The sequence below is a fragment of the Hoplias malabaricus genome, chromosome 5 (assembly GCF_029633855.1).
Source record: "Hoplias malabaricus isolate fHopMal1 chromosome 5, fHopMal1.hap1, whole genome shotgun sequence".
NCBI classification, from domain to species: Eukaryota; Metazoa; Chordata; class Actinopteri; order Characiformes; family Erythrinidae; genus Hoplias; species Hoplias malabaricus.
The window spans coordinates 14,729,617-14,750,463 of NC_089804.1; the positions used below are offsets into that span (position 1 = coordinate 14,729,617).

Below are 20,847 nucleotides of genomic sequence, written 5' to 3' on the forward strand. Positions count from 1 at the left end.
TCACCAATCCACCTACCAACGTGTGTTTCTGGACCGTAGGAGTAAACCGGAGCACCCGGAGGAAACCCACGCGGACACAGGGAGAACACACCAACTCCTCACAGACAGTCACCCGGACACCAAACTTGTCTTGGCCAAATGACTGTTTACAAGGTAAGGGGGAACACTGTACATTGGCATTGTGTGCCTTACACAGTTAAAACTAAGCCCATGGGGTGGATGGCTTGCTCCGTCTGGAACAAGAGCGCTGTCTAAATGAATGTCTCATCAACATAATCCTAATCACATGGATGGCTTGTGTGAGGGTGGGCTTGGCACTACATGTGTTGGCAAAATTCTCTTGACACTGAAGTACATCTTAAAATGTGGTTTAGAGTTCTGGAGCAACACTTTTCACTGTTTAAGCTACAACAGTCTGAAGTATTAATGTGCTGTTTCAGGAAACATTTACATATTAATTTAACGTCTAATGTTCTCATTCAACCATGTTTTTATTAGTTTACTAAAAATAGTAAGCCTTCTTCAACAACTCCTGAGGAAGTCATTAAACTCAACACATAAACAGACAAATATTTACAAGGCTATAAGTTCCAATGACTCTCTAGGGATGCCAAACAACTCAGACTCAAGCAGATCTTCCCACGGAGATTTGTCCCATTAGCGGACATATAAATAATATGATAAAACGCACCAAAGCTTTCAAAGCAGCCCATAAGCCAATGTAAAATTAGCTCAGTAAGGCATGACAAAATGTTCAGGTACAGGAAAGCCAAACGCTTCTCTCTCATCTCTGCCCACAGACTCTTCCTGGAAATGGCAGAGTAAATTCATGAATGAACATTGTGAAATGAACATGAAGGAGGAAATGTTTTCGGCTGGAACTACTTCACACACTTGAAGGCTGCTGGTTTAAACACTGCAAATTAAATCAGGAATGCAGCAATATTCACCTTAGAACTGTGTTTGATAATAGAATGCTCATTTGCATACGTACACTAAGGAGTAAAACTATACTGTTAGGTTGAATTTGTCTGAATCTGACCACTCCACACAAGTGGAAAACACTTGACCAAAAAGTTTCAGTCCAGGGTCATTCAAGCATTCTTGTGTGGTTGGAACAAAGAGAAACATCTTCACCTTTCCCATAAAGCTTGAGGCCTCAGACACAGTGAATTTCCTGTATATTTATTAACTTATAATGATTATAGACATGAATGTTGTATATTAATGACTTTCTTTGACTGTTGTACTCTTTACTGAGGAGAAAAAAGTATGAAAGATCATTTTATCAGTGTAAAACAGATTATCGGTGTTAATCAGGTTACACCTGCAATGCAATCTCTATTTCTATAAGAAAACAATACTGACCTGATGTTCAGGAGGCTTTGTATATAGTTCTTGAAACATTACTGACAGAGGTTACCTATGTTATGATATTGCTTGTATGATATTGCTATAACTGGAAATATATTGTAGTGTGTGTGTGTGTGCCACAGATATAAGGTAAAACCTTATATCTACCAAACTTATAGTTTCAAGAATAATGTAGTATGTATGTAAATTTATGTAATAAATTTGTATGAAGGTGCTTTTAAAGCCTTTAAATATTTTCCCTGTCTGAGTCCTCCACCACAGTGAATGATTTCTCTAAAACTGAGCATTTCCGATCACACTACTCTCAGTAACACTCTTCACTTCTTAACCATTTTAGTTTACAATAAGTCGGTATCCTGGTTTAAAGGAATACTACGTAATATTTTTACCGTACAATTACAGCTTTAATATTTCTGTGATCTGTAATAGGGAGAATGTGGTATTGTATAAACCTAGTGGTATCATGATAGGATGCTACCTGTCAGGTCATGAAATTTCCTTAAACTAAATATTCCACAGTCAACTGTCAGTGGTATTATAATAAAGTGGAAGGGATTGGGAACAACAGCAACTCAGCCACAAAGTGGTAGGCCATGTGAAATTTCAGAATGGGGTTAGTAGATGCTGAGGTGCATAGTGTGCAGAGTTTGCCAACTTTTGGCAGAGTCAATCCCTACTGAACTTCAAACTTTTTGTGGCCTTCAGATTAGTTCAAGAACAGTGCACAGAGATTCATGGAATGGGTTTCCATGGCCGAGCAACTGCATCCAAGCCAAACAACACAAAGCAAAACCAACCTGTCGGAGGCAGTAGTGTAAAGCATGCCACCACAGGACTCTAGAGCAGTGGAGACGTATTCTCTGAGGTGATGAATTACGCCTCTTTATCTGGCAATCTGATGGACGAGTCTGAGTTTGGTGGTTGCCAGAACAATACTTGTCTGACTGCATTGTAAAGTTTGGTGTAGGGCAAGTGATATGGGATAGTTATTCAGGAGCTGGGTTCTGTCCCTTAGTTCCATTGAAAGGAACCCTTAATGCTTCAGCGTACCAAAAGATTTTCATGCTTACAACTTTGTGGAAAACAGATGGGAATGGCCCCTTCCTGTTCCAACATGACGGCCCACCAGTGCACAAAGCAAGGTCTGTACAGGCATGGATGAGCGAGTCTGGTGTGGAAGAACTTGAGTGACCTGAACTCAACTCAACAGAACACTGCAAGGCTTTCTCAAGGCGTTTCTGGAAAAATGATTAAAAATTCCCATAAACACAGTCCTAACCCTTGTGAAAAGCCTTCCCAGAAGAGTTGAATCTGTTATAGCTGCAAAGCGTGGGCCGATATCTTATTAAACCCTATGGATTAAGAATGGGATTTCACTCAAATACTGTACATATGTGTGCGAAGTCAAACGAGCGAATACTTTTGGCGGTGTAGTGTAGCCTTACTTCCTGCTGGTGGCAGCAGAGAGACGTTCGACCACTGTCACTTCACAATAGCAGAGGAGGAAAAAACAAACACAAGCGCCGTTTTTGCGGGTCTTAGTACTCATATCTGTTTAATAAATGAAGTGCAATTTACACAAACTGTGTGTGCATATTCCCTGAGTCCGTATCCAGGCAGTGATGTTTAAAAATGTTTATCTGAAGATCAGCAGATGAACGCAGTCTGAGAGGTAAATCACATTCACGTTGCTCTTAAGTCTGTTGGCTTTCCGTTTAGGTGAAAAGAAACAACATTTATCTACATTTAATCAGGTGTTACATAGGATTAACAAAAGCTTTTGGTTATGGGATGCTGCAAGACAAATGACTGAAATATATAATGCATGTCACTTATAATAATTACAATGTAAAAGTGGTTTTTCATATTCTTTCCCCTTCAGTAACACGTTGCAGTTTTATATGATTTACTCACATCGACAAAAAGGGGCTGCTCTCTTCAGCGCTGCTAAAAAGGTTTTGGAAGCACTTCACTGAATGATTCAGTACTTGTTCAATCCATGGGTAAAGTTAATACTAAAATGAAATCTATAGTTGGGTGGCACGGTGGCGCAGCAGGTAGGTGTCGCAGTCACACAGCTCCAGGGACCTGGAGGTTGGTGTGTTCTCCCTGTGTCTGGGTGGGTTTCCTCCGGGTGACTGTCTGTGAGGAGTGTGGTGTGTTCTCCCTGTGTCTGCATGGGTTTCCTCCGGGTGACTGTCTGTGAGGAGTGTGGTGTGTTCTCCCTGTGTCTGGGTGGGTTTCCTCCGGGTGCTCCAGTTTCCTCCCACAATCCAAAAACACACGCTGGTAGGTGGATTGATGACTCAAAAGTGTCCGTAGGTGTGAATATGTGTGTTGCCCTGTAAAGGACTTGCGCCCCCTCCAGGGTGTATTCCCGCCTTGCGCCCAGTGATTCCAGGTAGGCTCTGGACCCACCGTGACCCTGAACTGGATAAGGGTTACAGATAATGAATGAATGAATGAAATACAACAGATTTATAACATGTTCAAACAACTTTAAAAATAATAGTGTGTGTGTGTGTGTGTGTGTGTGTTTTTTTTCTTTAGGTTTCTGATTTTAAGAAAGAAGACGACGGGAGAGACTTTCATTGATTATTCCATAAGGACAAGATGGATGGAGACCCAGTAGGTGGCACTAGGCTCTTACAGAAGTTTAAGCTTAAGCTCATAGATGCTCTGTGTGGAGATACAGATTTTATCCTCCAGCATTGTCATTCACTCAGCCTGCTGTCCCAACGAGAGTATGACCATGTCAAATCCACTTCTGTCCCATCGGAGAAAGCCCGGGACCTTCTGGATTACATTATGACGAAAGACGACAGAAGTGTTCAGAGTTTCCTGAGACTCTTAAAAGAGGACGAGATTCAAGAGACGTTTCATAAACTGAGCTTCCTCAAAGAGTTGCCTCTAAATACAAGCACAGTGCAGACTACAGGTGATGGCATCAGAAATGTTCAGTGTATAACCTCAGAAAAACAAAACTTTAAAAAGTAATTGTAAAATATGTTTCTATTGTTTAAAAAAGGTTTTAATTATTTTTTTTAGAGAAGAAGGAAACAAAAAGGAAAGTGCAACAACCAGCAGAAGAAGTGCCACCGAAGCAGCTGTGCAAATCTAGTGAGTCTGCAAAGCTATTGAGTAGTTTAAGATTAAGCCTAGTTTTAGACTGAGAGCTCCCCATTATTCAGGACTTGTTTTTCTGAAGATATTTGTCCCTAAAATATTTCAATTTATCTCAAACAGGTAACAGGATGGTGACAGACAAGCAGCTGATGCTGGTGGCTCGCCACATTGGCAGTAGCTGGAAGGAGGTGGGCAGGGTAGTCCTGGACGTCTCCTCCACCCGGCTGGAGCAGATTGTTGAGGAAAACCCTCGCAGCCACAGGGAGTGTGTGTTCACGATGCTGCGAGACTGGAGCATGAGAGAGAGGGAGAAGGCCACTGCGGAGCGTCTGCACAACCTCCTCACTCAGGAGGAGAACGCAGTTACACCCGGGAGTATAGACTTCCTGCTGGAAGAGAACTGAGCCCCATAGCACTCTCACATCAGCTAGATCTAGGTTCTAGGGCTGTGAATCTTTAAGAGAATATCCAGTGCACCAAAGAACTGGGACTTGTTTGAAACATACACTGCCTCAAAAAAATCTAATATCATCTGTATCCATTGTGGGCGATTCTGTACCACAATTTGACTGTTACATGACTGACTGAAATGATTTAAGGCGTTGGAGGCTTTTAAATTTCACACACTTTGGACTGGATCAACACCACAAATATGGACCTGATTCAGATTGAGTGTGTACCCAATAAGAGCAGAAACTGACTGGTTCAGTGTCTCATGAATGCTCACATTTCCCCTAGAGAATTATGTAATGCATTTTAACCTCTCCAGTTCTATTAGTATTCTATGACGGAGTTCTAGGGCCACAGCGTTGAAAAAAAAAAACAAGATTCCGAGATTAAAGTCAGAATTCCGAGAAGAAAAAATCTCGGAATAATTCTGAGAAAAAATCTCGGAATAATTTGCTGCGTATAATGGAGCACACAGAGTGTAACTGTGGAGCCTTATGCTGCATAAAAAACTAAAGTCTTATGCATGAATTATTTATTAAACGCATTCACACGACATGACATTTACTGAGATGCATAAGGCTTTAGTTTTTTGTACGAGTCCGAGCCGTAATGCGCTGGAGCCTCGTGGGCGCCGGAGTTCTACTTGCTCTGGATCCATCATTTTCATGATCATTAATTGTATCATGTGAAACTACATGCCATGGGTTCGTGCACCGATTCAGGGTTTAAACACTAATCACAGTGTGGTCCTGATGTGGAAGAGAACTGAGTGTTTATTCCTGAAATCTATACAATAGCATGACTTAAGCAACACACTGCATTCCACAGTTACACTGTGTCTGCTCCATTATACGCAGCGAATTATTCTGAGATTTTTTCTCAGATTTATTCAGAGATTTTTTCTTAGAATTATTCCGAGTTTTTTTCTCGAAATTCTGACTTTAATCTTGGAATCTTGTTTTTTTGTTTTTTAAGGCTGTGGCCCTAAAACTCCGTCGTAGTATTCAGTTTAAATACAGGAATTAAGGAAACAATCGGTGCATAAACTCTGTGTACAATTCAGTTTCACTCATTTTTTAGGAAATTTTTCAATGCATCAATTTTCAATTAATATCGAATTATGAAATCTTGAAAATGTTTGATTATTTTGTTAAGAATGAGGACTTTTCTTTTCAAATGCTAAATTCTGCACTGGAGTACAATAGAGAAAAATATTTTCTTTAGGGGACATATTATTTGTCTTTTCCACATGTTAACAGAGTGGTCTCAATAAGACATCTGTGACATGCCACAAGGTTTGAACAACACATCACTTCGCTTACCCTGCCTGAACAGCCCTGTTCAGAACGACTGTTTCCAGCTCCTGTTGAGAACAAGCCTCTGTTTAGTTTAAAGCATGAGAGTCCATGAGTGAGAACACAAGGTGCAGAAACACTGGCTTTTAGTCAGTTTTGCTTTGTTCTATTTCTTCTCCATTCTTGTTTTCATTATATTTAATCAGTGTACAGTGATCCCTCGTTTTTCACGGGGGATGCGTTCCAACACCACCCGCAAAAAACACATTTCCGCGAAGAAGAGGAAAGATATTTTTTTTATGTATTTAACGAGTATTTGGACTTTTAAAACCCTCCCTGTGCTGTTAACAACACACCCTTCGCATTAAACAGTCATTCTATAATGTTTTTCAGCTGGAACTACATGTGATATCCTACCAGTTTCTTTAATAGAGTCATTCCTGAGCTGTGATTTAGCGTCAGTAAATTTCACTCAGATGTGGACATGAACAATACATGTACTGTACGTAAGAAATACTTGTAAATGATATATGTCACGTCACCTACAGGCCCAGTCTAATACATGTAAATAATAAAAAGCCCCCGTGAAGTAGCAAATCTTCGAAAGATGAACCGCGAAGTAGCGAGGGATTACTGTATTTCTATTTTGTTTACTGTATTCCCATAGTTTCAGGCCGATAGTAAAATAAAAACGTGGGATCTCCAAATGAATGTGCCAATGCATTCAAAAGAACATTTTTCATAATGTGACTCCTTTAAATTATTTTGCATTTCTTTTCCAGTTTAGGAAATAAGGTAAGAAGCAGGATTTTTACATTTAATAATGTAATCAACCAATCAAAGCTGTCCAGCAAGAGAAGAGAAGAGAAGTGGTAGGGGACATTTCTGTGGACATCCCACAAAGCTAAACATTGCCTTGTGAAGTCCCTCTCAGGGCCTCAGTGAGGTAAAGCTGCTGCTTTAGAGAAGATCACACTAGATAAATAAGGGACAGTTATGAATTGATAACGCCCTTAAATATTTTTTAGTGTTATCATCCTGGATAAAGAAATGTATAATAGCCTTTTAGGGAGAGGCATTGTTTTCTGAAACAGTGCCTTGTTTTATAAAATTGATTCTTTTTCTCTGTTATAAATGACTTTTCTACATGACTTTTTCCCTGTAAAAATGTTTATACAAATTATTCGTGGGTTGTATTTTTATAATGTTATATCTTTTAGACATTGTCTTCCTGTGCAGAAACAGTTTGAACTGAATAAAGTTGTAAAATGTTAGACCTGTGCTTCAGTTGCTGAAGGAGAAAAGTGTGTATTAATAGAAAGGGCAGAACATCATCAGTGTGACTCTGAAGAGTCCAGCATATTTCTGAAAGCAGACTAGGTCTGTTTGACACAACACCAGCAGGTTTCATTTGTTTTTTAGCACCGACTGTATGTGCATGGGGAGATATTGCAATTTTTGAATTAATATTATACGCACATGAAACTACATTTAACTAATTATTTTGTGACTATTATTGGTTTCCCACGTCCAGATGGAAAATATATATTGAAGTAATTTAAAGGGCTTTTATTGTGGAGGTTTTTTAATTAATACTCCCCTCTGAGCACAGTGGAGAGACCATACTGTAATGGCTAAGCCTTTTCTCTGAGGTTACCTGGTGTGAGAAATGAGGAGGGTTTAAACTTAAACAGTTATCTGCTGTTTCTATGCTGACCTTTGTTCTCTCGGCAAGTATCACGTTGTTTCACCCTGATGCATTTTCACCCTGGTGTTTCACCCTTGTTCACCCTTGTACTGTGAGCCAAGTAATCATCTGAGAGGAGGGGCTTTGTACTATTCCGTTGCACAGTCATCAACTTGCTAACACTGCCAGACAGAATGGAATATTTTCATACCAAAGCTGTTCAGCACACGTTTACCTTCATGCCGTCAGAAGTTTAGATTCAAAAAGCTCACTGTTTAAATCATTTTGTTTCATTTTGAGTCATTTTCTACATTTGTCGTTCTTTTTAACGTATCGATTGTTCTGCTGCTTCTTTATTTATATATTTCCCTTTTTTGGCCTTGAGTCCGTTTTTAGTCAAAAGGGAAAAACCTTAAGGTTAATTATTGCCATAGTGGTGAAAAAGGCTGTTAACCAGTAACAGTGTTATCAGCTTTTACGGCTTAATTTAGATTTTTTTAAGATTTACAATTTTCTGTTTATTATATTATGAGCTGATTTCAACTCAAAGACGCCACTGTAGACTGCACACAAAGGATAACTGTCTTCAAAATCAGGCTTTAGTTCCACTTTACTAATTACTCCATTAGGCATCTGAGGCTTTATGTCTAATCTATGTTTATTTTATGAGATTTTGTTTTACTTAAAAACCCTTGCACAGTGGAATTGTACAGTTCTATGACAACATTTTGGGGTCTACGTCAAACTATGTTTTCCTGAGTAAACATAAGCTAACACATTTGTTATAGGGAACATTTATGGAAAATATGTTCTTATCAAAACATCACTACAGGTCAGTTTGGTGTTAATAACAAGCTTTGGTCAAAATACCACAGAGATCAAATGTCAAAGCATGGTTTGCCCCATCTAAACAACCCTGTTGAGGAGGACTGGTTTCAGTACATGTTTCTTTATATGATAATGAGCTGGAGCTGTGATGGAAGATGCCCATACGGAGGGGCGGTGCAGTTCTGAAGTCTGAAGGATATCAGAAGGGAAGCAAAATCATAAAATGATTTTATCTTATATTTTCAGAGTTAGACAAACCACCAAAAACGACTGAGCTTGTGTTATTTCAGTTCGTGGGTTGGTAGACTCCAGATCCCCACATTGTTGTGCAAACACACTGAAAATATATTGTTTTCATAATCTATCTCCTTTAAATATGCCTTTTTTCTTATTTGCTGAGTTTAAAACATTGGAAAAATTAAATATTATATGATATCTCATAGCTTAGGTCATATTTATAGTTTCATTTTTGTAATAATCAAAATATACAGGTGTTTAAAGTGTGTTCTCTATAGAGACTATCTACTTATTATAATGTCTATTTTCTATAATCAGCATAAAAAATAGAATTACAGAAAAATGTTTACTGGTGCTTGTGTAAAGCTGGTAAAATTAGCGTATCTGTGTTGACATCACGACACCTGTCACCAGCACTGTAAATAAATCTTAGTCTATAAGTTTCTCTCCAATCAGCAGTTATGCCACAAACCTAGTGAAACCTAATCTAAAAATAGACTACTTAAATATCAACAATTTGTCTGCATGGGTTTCCTCTGGGTGCTCGGGTTTCCTCTCACAGTTCAACAACACAGACTTGTAGATGGGTTGGCTATGGAAAAGTGTCCATTCAGTGTGGGTGTTGGAGGTTGTGGTCCAGGTGACTGTCTGTGAGGAGTGTGGTGTGTTCTCCCTGTGTCTGTGTGGGTTTCCTCCGGGTGACTGTCTGTGAGGAGTGTGGTTTGTTCTCTCTGTGTCTGCGTGGGTTTCCTCCAGGTGACTGTCCGTGAGGAGTGCGGTTTGTTCTCTCTGTGTCTGCGTGGGTTTCCTCCAGGTGACTGACTGTGAGGAGTGTGGTGTGTTCTCCCTGTGTCTGCGTGGGTTTCCTCCGGGTGACTGACTGTGAGGAGTGTGGTGTGTTCTCCCTGTGTCCACGTGGGTTTCCTCCGGGTGACTGACTATGAGGAGTGTGGTGTGTTCTCCCTGTGTCTGTGTGGGTTTCCTCCGAGTGACTGTCTGTGAGGAGTGTGGTGTGTTCTCCCTGTGTCCGCGTGGGTTTCCTCCGGGTGACTGTCTGTGAGGAGTGTGGTGTGTTCTCCCTGTGTCTGCATGGGTTTCCTCCGGGTGACTGTCAGTGAGGAGTTTAGTGTGTTCTCCCTGTGTCTGTGTGGGTTTCCTCCAGGTGACTGTCTGTGAGGAGTGTGGTGTGTTCTCCCTGTGTCTGCGTGGGGTTCTTCTGGATGCTCCGGTTTCTTCCTACGGTCCAAAAACAAATGTTGGTAGGTGGATTGGCGACTCAAAAAAGTGTCCATAGCTGTGAATGTGTGAGTGTGTGTGTTGCCCTGTGAAGGACTTGTGACCCCTCCAGGGTGTGTTCCCGCCTTGCGCCGGACCCACTGTGACCCTGAATTGGATAAGCAGATAATGAATGAATGAATGAATGAATGAAAAAAGTCTTCATGCAAGAAACTGGGCCGTGATTGATTAGTTTGTTCATGGTAAAATAAATGATTGGTTTACATTGATTTTCTTTCAGTGTATAGGCCGTAAAAAAGGGGAGGGCAAAGAACCCCAGTAAAGCCTGGATATATCAGGATTCCTAGAAAACATTCCATGGTCATATATGCAATTTTTAATGCTACAGCAGTCAAAGCAGCTGCGATTCTATGTGCTTCACAGCTTCTGTATACTTTAGCACTAGTCAACAAATTCAGAGCACTTTGAAACATTACTGTCTTTTACTATTCTGTATATCTCATGAAATATGTGCAAGTTAGACTTAGATGTTAAATGTTTTGAGTCCCACCCCTCAAGTTCATATAAATACATAAACTCGGCTTTAAATTATCCTCAATCCTAATTCTGTTCTATGTTTAGACAGCTGCCTATATCTCTGTCTATATATTCTGAGCTATAGCTCGATGGGTTTTCCCTCTGCATGTCTCGACCAATCACAGGCCGGTGCGTCCAGGCTCGTCTATTCTGATTGGTCTGCGGTCCGCCTTAAATCAGACTTCAAAATATCGGGTTACATATGGGCTCTGTGCAGTTAGCAGACTACACCTTTGAACAACCGCAATGAGTACGACCGTTTCCAAAGGTGAGAATGAGCCTTTGAAAAAAGGATGCAGCGTTTTTAGAATGTGTTAATATGTGAGATATCGCGAGTTTTTTGAGGTATGCAGCAGAAAATGTGGGCTCTTTTGTCTAAATGTGTTACATATTAGGAGTGAATAGCTGTAGCGCGTGTAGTGGGTTTACTTAAATATGTTTACTGCTCTGAAGTTTAGCAGGAAATAACTGTGTCTTTGAGGGATACAGTTCAACTGCCGCCCAGAAGTGGTTTTCGTGTGCGAGCACGATGCCTGGAGAGGGTGAACTCAGTATCCCTCCGCCACAGAGCCTGGGAATGCAGACCCTAAAGCGACCAGGTTAAAGATTTCACTGAAGAAATAAAACGGAAACATATTCTCATCGAATTAAAAAGAGAATTTGCCTGTAATTAAAAGTTAATTTAAGTATAAGTTGTATTCAGTTATGTGAAGCTTTCTCTCAACGTGGCGGTCCCACCCCATTTTGAGGCCCCCTGGTAAAAGGGGTGCCCGATGATTAGAATAAGTTACTGGGGGCGGGGCCTGTGCCTAGTGGGAGGGGCGAAGCGGAAACGGGGCGGGTTCGTTGTTTGTTATTCGCCTAAGCTCATGGTGCCTTGCATATTATATATTAAAGCTTTTGTCTCAGGTTAAATACTTTTAAAAAGGCTAACGGTAAAGCGGTAAATATGAACAACAGTCAAATAAAAAATGCTGTACACAAACCTAGGGTATAAACTCAGTATTTAACCTTATAATCCGTAATCATGTTTTTTTTTTACTTTCTACTTCACTCTGAAACAATTTATACTTAACTTAAAGACACTTTAAATTCAATTTAAATTAAATTCAAATTTATTTTAATTGGATCCTGGCCATGAATTGTGGTGCACTCTTTGAGTGTAGAACACCCCTCAGAACAGATATTGGAGTTGGATTCAGCCCAGATGATGTGGTCTATGTTTTTTCCCTTTGGACGACATGCATTTTTTACATTGATCTCGGATCAGCTGATCCAAGTTTAACAACTGCAAGAGAGTGCACTGAAAACTGACCTCAAATAATTGCGTAAAAAGGCATATAGGACTATAGTGATATTTACAGATTGTGTTACAATCATTTATTGTGTGATTTATGTATTACTCAAATCCCTTAGAGTGCAAGATGATTAATGGTGTGAATGGCTTTCATGACGAATCTGAGGTGGATCATTCAGAGGGAGAGTTGTTTCTCTCTGAAGCTTTCAAAGTGATTTTGGAGGAGGCAGTGCACAAAGCTACAGATATGAAGGAGAAGGTAGTCTTTTTTCCAATGATATGTTGTGCATTACTAAGCATAGTGGATAACATACTTAACATCATACTGAGATATGGCTTTGTGTGTTAACATAGGTGTGTGAGTGGAAAGAGCCAGAAGAGCTGAGGGCTCTGATGGACCTGGACCTTAGAGACCATGGAGAATCTCACCAGCAGCTGCTGCAGAGAGTCCGCGACGTCGCCAAGTACAGCGTTAAAACATGTAAGTGGTCTTTATCACTGGTCAGGTAGTAGGACTTCATTTTTAATGGCTCCCTACATTGTATTTCATAACCATAGACTCCATTCACTATACACTTCAGCCTTAAAGTGCAACAACTGCTTGTTCTGGAAATGTATGAGGAATATCATTACTGGAACATGTTAAATAAATCCAGCTAGGGTAATTTCCATTCTGCCAGTAGAATGTCCAATAAAGGGCCAACTTATCAACTAGACTGTACAATTAAGGACCATTTGGCATTCAATAGAAATAAGCATTTTCCCCCTCCTTCTCAGGCCATCCTCATTTTTTCAATCAGCTGTTTGCTGGAGTGGATTACCACGCACTGACTGGACGCCTCCTCACAGAGACACTCAACACCAGCCAGTAAGTGTGGCATAGTTGGCACAGTACATGAGAAAGATAAGAACATAAGATTCCCGCAGCCTCAGAGCCAGCTATGACTTCTAGGCTTGGAGAAAAATTAATTTATGGTGTGTCAGCAAGCCTTACTGTAAGTTTAACCCAGCACCCAGTCTTTTATGTTAGCAACAAATAATGTGCAAACTGATATTCCCAAAAATATCACAACACAGAGATCAGTACAAGATGTTTTTTTTTTCATCCTCCATTATTCAGCACTGAGATGCCTTTGAGAGACCAGACTCTGTTTACTATTTATTTTAATTTAAAAAATAAATTGCATTAGTTGTGTATTAATTAATATACATTACCTCATTTTCCTTGTTTGCAAACTGATATTGTTAATTTTAGTGTGTTGAATCAGCTCTGATATATGGCACAATTTTCTTTTCCTCAACTACACTGTAGCTTTGTAATTTTCCATTAAACCTTTTATCAGTGTTTGTTAGATCAGCGCACTGTCACAAGGTCATCAGATACTGTGACATCACTCCAAACTGTCACTGGCTTTAGATATCTGTAGATGTGATAAGGGAGCATGTTGAAGAAGTTAAATCTAGGAATAGAAATCTTTTTTTTTTTTTTTTTGTAAAAATCTAACACTTTCAGATTGGCTGACATGAGTGATATCACCGAAACCCCAGCAAAGCCCACCACACTCTGGGAACTTGGTTAACTTCGTGTAATATGTCACCTTCAAAGACAAACTTGAGAAACTCATTGCATCTATGTACAACACCAATGCAACTTCAGGGATCACTGCTAAATAATCCAGTGTGTACTATTATTTCAAAGGATGTTCACCCATTTTTGTCCAGGAAAGCAGTAAAGCTTTGAAGTAAATGTTCATTACATTATAAATGTATATTCAAGACAAAAGTCTTAGGCCCACGGAAGAATTGGCCTAAGAAGAATTAATTAAAACCTGTGTTCTTCTAACTTATGACAAACATTACATAACTGAAAATAAGTATAGTGTTTTTGTAATAAATGCTGGGGTTATTAGGAGTAAGGGAAGGAGATAAGTGCAGGAGGTTTAATTACAATAACTTAAAGGAAACTAGACAGAAGGTATGCTAAACAAAAGGGGCAAAACACAGAAGCCAAGGAACTAAACAAAAGGGCTAAATACAGAGGCTAAGGAGCTAAACACAAAAGACTAGGCTAAACTATAAACAGAGCTAAACACTAAACACAAAACAAGGCTCAATGCTAAACATTAAACACAGCTAAATGCTAAACTAGGAATCTAAACATTATACACAAGAGCTAGACACAAAGCAAGACAAAACACAGAATTAAACATAGACTAAGGCTAAACATAGGCTAAGGACCATCAAGCAAACATACATACAATGACCCACAAACAAGGACTATATAAAGACAACACCAAAAAGAAACACCTGGGTACTAATTAAGACGCATGACACTAGAAACACATGGGAAGGGTATCACATGACCATTGAACAATCAGGAAGCAGACACAAGACAGGGGGAAACAGTCACATGACAAGGGAAGCACAGAACAGAAACAATACAAAACAGAACGTTACAGTTTTTACCTGCAAAATCACTTTTGTTGCCATAATAAAAAATGTTTTGATTTTCGTCAGTGTACACCACTGGCTGATAGCTAGCTCATATTTTTCCAATCCACATTCACATTCTAAATTTGCAGGTACACCTATGAAGTGGCCCCAGTATTTGTGCTAATGGAGGATGTGGTCCTGCGTAAACTACGCTCTCTGGTGGGCTGGTCAGAGGGGGATGGTATCTTCTGTCCTGGAGGCTCTGTGTCCAACATGTATGCCATGAACGTGGCTCGGTACTGGGCTTTTCCACAAGTTAAAACTCAGGGTCTGTGGTCTGTCCCACGCCTAGCTGTGTTCACTTCACAGGAGGTAAACTAAGAAGAAGATTTTTTTAACAAAAATTAGCATTAAAATCTGGATTAAAAGATATTTTTTAAACCATTTAATTTGCTGAATTTAAGTGGTTTAGCCAAAGTCAATTTTACACAGATGTCCCCTTACCCCAAATGAACATCAATCAAGGAATGTTTGGTGTCTTTTAGTTTTCGGGAGGCCCTCTGATTTTGCTACAAGGCTAATGTGGCTAATGTAGCTAGTTTACAAATAATGGAAGGTCATACCACATCAGTTGGGGTTAAGCATCAGACACATGCCTCAGACCATATTTTAATCTGACCATGTTACCAGACCATCAAATATTTCCAAGAACAAATTTTGATAAAACTTTGAATATGGTCTAAATGGCATCTTAAATATAGATTTTAACTGGATAGAGCTGAAATAAATGTTTTTGTTTGGAACTAAATGAAGTGGCAAGTTAGGTCTAGGTGAGATTGCACACTGCTAATTGATGATATATTAGCTGCTAAATGCTAATTGCTACATTAGCCTCATATCTCCGGTGCAAAACTAGAGAAGCCAACATCAGACACCAAATATTTATTGGCAAATACATTTGGGGTAAGGGAAGAAATGGTATTTTATTATTTTTCTCAGCTGTTATTTTAATATGCAGTCAAATTATGGACTAAACCCAAATTTATCTTTTATTTCCTTCAGAGTCACTACTCGATGAAAAAGTCTGCTGCCTTCCTTGGCATTGGTACAGAGAATGTTTACCATGTGAAAGTTGACGAAAGGTATTAGCCTTCAAATGGTCTTAGCTGTTTATTTCTGCATACACCCACATGGCCTGTAGTCCACTTCACTCTTCTGTAACCTCTTTGTACCCACAGTGGCAGAATGATCCCAGAGGACCTTGAGGCTAAAATTGTTCATGCCAAATCACAAGTATATACATTATCCTTTCAACCAACTTCTTCTTTGCGACACACTGAAGCACAAGAGAAACACTTGAATAAAGAAACTTAAATAATAAACTTAAAAACATTTTATATTGATATATTTAAACATATTTTATATTTTTATATTTTATACAAAAAATATTTCGATTTGAAAAATCAGCTTTCATTTGCTGTGTTCCACATGTTTGACTCTGGGGTATTTTGGCTGTATCTGAGCTTGTGTGGGTTTTCTCTTTCCTCTGCAGGGCGCAGTACCGTTCTTTGTCAATGCCACAGCCGGCTCCACTGTACAGGGAGCCTTTGACCCCCTGCACCGCATAGCTGACATTAGCGAGAGTAATGGCATGTGGATGCATGTGGACGTAAGTCTGACCACTTCTTTATCAGCATTTTTTGGGAAGACATTTAAGAACAAACGAAGAAGACATGCACACGCAGTAATATCTCTGAATGTGCTGTACCTTGGCTTGATTAAACTTGATGAAATTCCTTGTTACAGAAATATTCTTTTATGAGCTCAGGAAACCGATGTCTTTGAAAATCTAAACTGGCTTTAGAGCAAGTACAATTCCTGAAAACAGGCCTGTTATGATTTTTCTTTGTTCCACAGGCTGCTTGGGGTGGAAGTGTGGTGTTTTCCAAAAAACACAAGCATCTGATTGCAGGGATTGAGAGGTATCTTGATCACATAGACACACATAACTGATCCCTGGACACTATGAGACTATGGCTCATTTTAATAATTAAAAGTAATCTTTATGCCTCCAGTCCAGTGGTCAGTCTTGGACTACAGATATAATGGAGCACAGAACTTTCCCTTCTGAAAACTTGAGCTGATCTTTAGTCTGATATCTATTAATGGTATAGAAACATAGAAATATAGGTCAGTTTTAACCCTGTTTTTGTTTTATTTATTTTTTTGCCTCAGGGCAAATTCTTTCACCTGGAATCCACATAAAATGCTGATGGCTGGGCTTCAGTGCTCTGTTATTCTGATGAGAGACACCACGGTATGGACCTATGAAACAAGCAATTTATCTTTTTAAAATAAAATTGTTATGTTTGAGTGAATAAAATGTGCAGTAGTAATATGTGTGTACTATTGTGATCAAAGAGTTAGGAAGATTACATAAAGTCCTAGACCCATAAACTCTTACAGAGTTAAACATTATCCTATTTTTAAAGAGCTATACTGTAAAAATAAATGACCTTACGTGACAGAACAAGGGCTTACAGATTTGGAGGTTGAGAAAATCTCATATAATCTCTTTCTCTCACCAGAATCTCCTGATGCGCTGTCACTGTGCCAATGCCACATACTTGTTCCAGCAAGACAAGTTCTATGACATGAGTCTTGACACTGGGGACAAGTCAATCCAGTGTGGACGCAAAGTGGACTGCATGAAACTGTGGCTCATGTGGAAGGCAATAGGGTCCCAGGGCCTAGCCAACCGAGTTGATATGGCTTTTGCCAATACAAGGTAGATGGTGTTTTCCTTAATATTGCTCATTGAAACATCAAGGTACATTTTTGTGTAGTGTGTGTGAAAACCAGACCTGAATTTAAAAAAAAACAACAACTACTTATTACTTTGGTTAATACAAAGCTTTAAGGATATTTTACAACTGAATGAATGTACTTCTATATATCTAAACCACCAGTTACACCAGTATAGTAAACTACTATGCTAGTTACAATGTCTTGTGGTGCCTATAACACAGAGATTAGGTGGAATAAAATTCTTTAGAGATATTCAAGTCTCATTGGTATAGCACATAGCCGGCTAAAAGGTTCTGCTGCTTTGTGTTAGCTATGCTAGTCTTGCTAACCCTGACATAGACAGTTAGTCTGCTAGTTGCCAGTATTTTAGGCTAGTCAGATTTAACCCTCCCCCCCCCCTTTCTATTCTAGGTATTTTGTTGAGGAGATGAAGAAAAGGGAAGGTTTTCAACTTGTCTCTGAGGTAAAATAGAAATATTGCACTCGTGCTTGACTGCAGCAACTATATTCATTCACATTTGAATATTATACTGAAGTCTGCCTACTTTGGAATTCTTTTCAGCCCCAGTTTGTGAACGTGTGCTTCTGGTTTATACCTCCCAGCCTCAGAGGGAAAGAAAAGAGTGCAGATTACCAGGACAAACTGGCAAAGGTTTGACCACCATATCGTCCAGTTTGCTCAGAGTTTGGTAAATCTGACTAACAATTCTTTTTGCTTAAATGTTATCATTTTGTTGTGCTTTTGTATCTTGACCACCAGGTGGCACCGCTTCTTAAGGAGCGCATGGTGAAGAAGGGCTCAATGATGTTGGGCTATCAGCCTCTGGATGGTCGGGTCAACTTTTTCCGCATGGTTATCCTTTCCCCAAAACTGACCCACAGTGACTTGGACTTCGTTCTCGACGAGATAGAGAGGCTGGGAAAAGATCTTTAACCGGGCCATGGGAACTGTGGGTCATTATTCCCTTTATAAGCTCTGCAAACCCTTTAATGCTGTCATATGTATGTGTGTATGTGTGTGTGTGTGTGTGTAAATAGTTGATTCACATGTGTTACTGATTGGTAAAACAAAAGCTTGGATGCACAATATCCCTCTCCTCGTTAATGAGATTGGGGCCCACTGAATTAGAACTAATAAGGCTGTGATCCTGCTGAACAGTGCTGGTGCTTCTATTACTCATCCCAGTCAAAATTTCTTTGTCCATCCATTACTGCAAGTCTTACTGCATCTCTTTTGAATTCCAGGCATTTATAAACACAAAATGTGCCATTACGCCAGTTTAATTATTATAGCTTAACTTTGTATATAAAGTAAAGCTTTTCTTTGCCATTGTAGCTTACTGTACAACATAGATCACTAACATGCTGTTTGATCAAGAACAGTAAAGTAATGCTTGATCTTGATTGTATTACATTGGTCAGACTTAACGATTATGGATTCATTAGTACTAGATCAGATTAGAGAAGACCCTGTACTGATCACATAAGCATCAATTTATCAGTCTGCTCGGCCTAAATATTTGGTGTCAAATTCATGTTCTGGCTACTAGACCTTCTTTAAATCCACCCTAAAGTGTTATATACATCCAAAGTGGTGTTTTGTAAAGTTTAGATGCATTTCAAAGAGCACATATCCTTCTATATGTATGTATTTGCATACTCTTATTTAAATCCAAGCTGCTTTAATTCCTACTGTGTAGATCTTGTTTAGATTTGTATTGATGATAGACGTATAGTTGTGATGTATCATGTTGTACTGATTAAAAAAAACAGTATGTAAATCACTTGTTTTCTGAGGACTCTTTTCTGTGTACTGGTAGTTTGTGACCTGACTGCTAATGACATATTTTCGAAGTCTCCTTCCAGTCATGAGTCAACAACTTATTCCTGTTCCTTAAAATTAAATATTTATAAGTTCCAAGAGTAAAATACTTTTTGAAAATGGCTTGACTCCACACATTTGCATGAATGTCCAATTAGTCCCTGCCTCTTTCTCCACTTATCCCTCCATTATTCTTCTGCGGTTTAAAAGCCTTGTCCAGTAGATTTTTGCTTATGTTTATGACATATTATGACCCATTTGACCCACACTGCAAAAGAATGAAATCTAAACAAGTAAAATTTACTGGAATTTAGTCTTAATATCTAGTATTGCTCGTTTGGAAATTGTTGTAAGAATATAATAAGATTTTATCAACTTATTTCTAAGCACGGTGGTGCAGCAGGTAGGTGTCGCAGTCACACAGCTCCAGGGACCTGGAGGTTGTGAGTTCGAGTCCCGCTCCGGGTGACTGAGGAGTGTGGTGTGTTCTCCCTGTGTCCGTGTGGGTTTCCTCCTGGTGCTCCAGTTTCCTCCCACAGTCCAAAAACACACATTGGTATGTGGATTGGCGACTCAAAAGTGTCCGTGTGTTGCCCTGTGAAGGACTGGCGCCCCCTCCAGGGTGTATTCCGACATTGTGCCCAATGATTCCAGGTAGGTTCTGGACCCACCGTGACCCTGAACTGGATAAGGGGTCCCCCCCCCCCCCCCCCACACACACACACACACAGGATTTTAATAGACATCATGTCAAACCCATGATATTAATAAATATTGTGTTAATGTTATATCCAGTTTTGATTCTGAGCTCAAAGTTCAGTCCAATTGGTGATCTATTTTATGGATTTAATATAAGCTGATAAATTACAAAGATTGGTTTAGTGTATTTTAAAATTACAATAGTTACAATTAATACACAGCTAACGTTCAAAATGCCAAACTGGACATATTTTTTGAGCTTTTAAACAGATTTTAAGGCACTGATATATTATCCGATCATTAAGAAAGCTCAGTGTTGGATAATGTCTTAGAAGTGTTTACATTGAAGGAGGAATTGATTTCCATTTTCGAGCTGTATCACATACACCAAACTTCTACAGCCACACTATTTGGACATTTGTGATTGTTATCGATTCTGTTATTGTTTAATCAATATTGTTTTAAGATCAACTTGAGAATACAGATATTGAGAACGGACAAAATAAATTATGCACAGCCATTAATTTAATTCCCTTAATCACTCTAATGAATGGAAACTGAAAAAAAAAATGAGGTCAAAATATCACACATTTTCACAATTTCAGCCCGGTTTAGAACATTCAAGAATGCAATTTAATTACTTAATTATAAATAGGTATTATAAATATATTTATATAACAAACAAATCAGCCTCTAAACTACACAAATTTCCCTCGTTAATGTCTTGGGAATTGTTTACTCCTTCTATTATATACATTTCGTTTCCTGATCAAAGGCACAAAATACTCCCTCTTCCCTATATACTGCCTTTTATATTTATATTTATATCAGGAAAGTTCCAGATTGTACACTGTTTCTAACAAAATAATGCTGCAAATGCAAAATAAGACTTTAGTGCACTATTTTGGAGGTTGTTTCATGACCTGTGAAGTGCACTATGTAGGGAGATAGGGAGTGATTTGGAACATACCCACAGAGG

At 39.1% G+C, this 20,847-nt stretch overlaps 2 protein-coding genes across 3 annotated transcripts; both read left to right on the forward strand.

Annotated features, from left to right (window-relative positions):
* The first annotated feature begins 2,888 nt into the window (after nt 1-2,888).
* Nucleotides 2,889-7,401, forward strand: zgc:174906 (uncharacterized protein LOC571548 homolog). Its single transcript, XM_066672620.1, has 4 exons — nt 2,889-3,046; nt 3,925-4,312; nt 4,423-4,494; nt 4,621-7,401. Exons 2-4 carry the CDS (start codon nt 3,988-3,990, stop codon nt 4,902-4,904), a joined length of 681 nt encoding a protein of 226 aa, XP_066528717.1. The 5' UTR covers nt 2,889-3,046; nt 3,925-3,987; the 3' UTR covers nt 4,905-7,401.
* Nucleotides 7,402-12,464: 5,063 nt separating this feature from the next.
* Nucleotides 12,465-19,073, forward strand: csad (cysteine sulfinic acid decarboxylase). Of its 2 annotated transcripts, XM_066670907.1 has the most exons (12): nt 12,465-12,587; nt 12,884-12,974; nt 14,689-14,911; nt 15,602-15,681; nt 15,778-15,832; nt 16,092-16,208; nt 16,457-16,521; nt 16,775-16,856; nt 17,128-17,327; nt 17,759-17,810; nt 17,910-17,999; nt 18,108-19,073. In XM_066670907.1, exons 1-12 carry the CDS (start codon nt 12,500-12,502, stop codon nt 18,279-18,281), a joined length of 1,317 nt encoding a protein of 438 aa, XP_066527004.1. In that variant the 5' UTR covers nt 12,465-12,499; the 3' UTR covers nt 18,282-19,073. The 2 variants fall into 2 exon arrangements, with proteins under 2 accessions (XP_066527004.1, XP_066527005.1); XM_066670908.1 differs by lacking the exons at nt 12,465-12,587; nt 12,884-12,974; nt 14,689-14,911 and adding an exon at nt 15,368-15,502.
* The last annotated feature ends 1,774 nt before the right edge of the window (nt 19,074-20,847 follow it).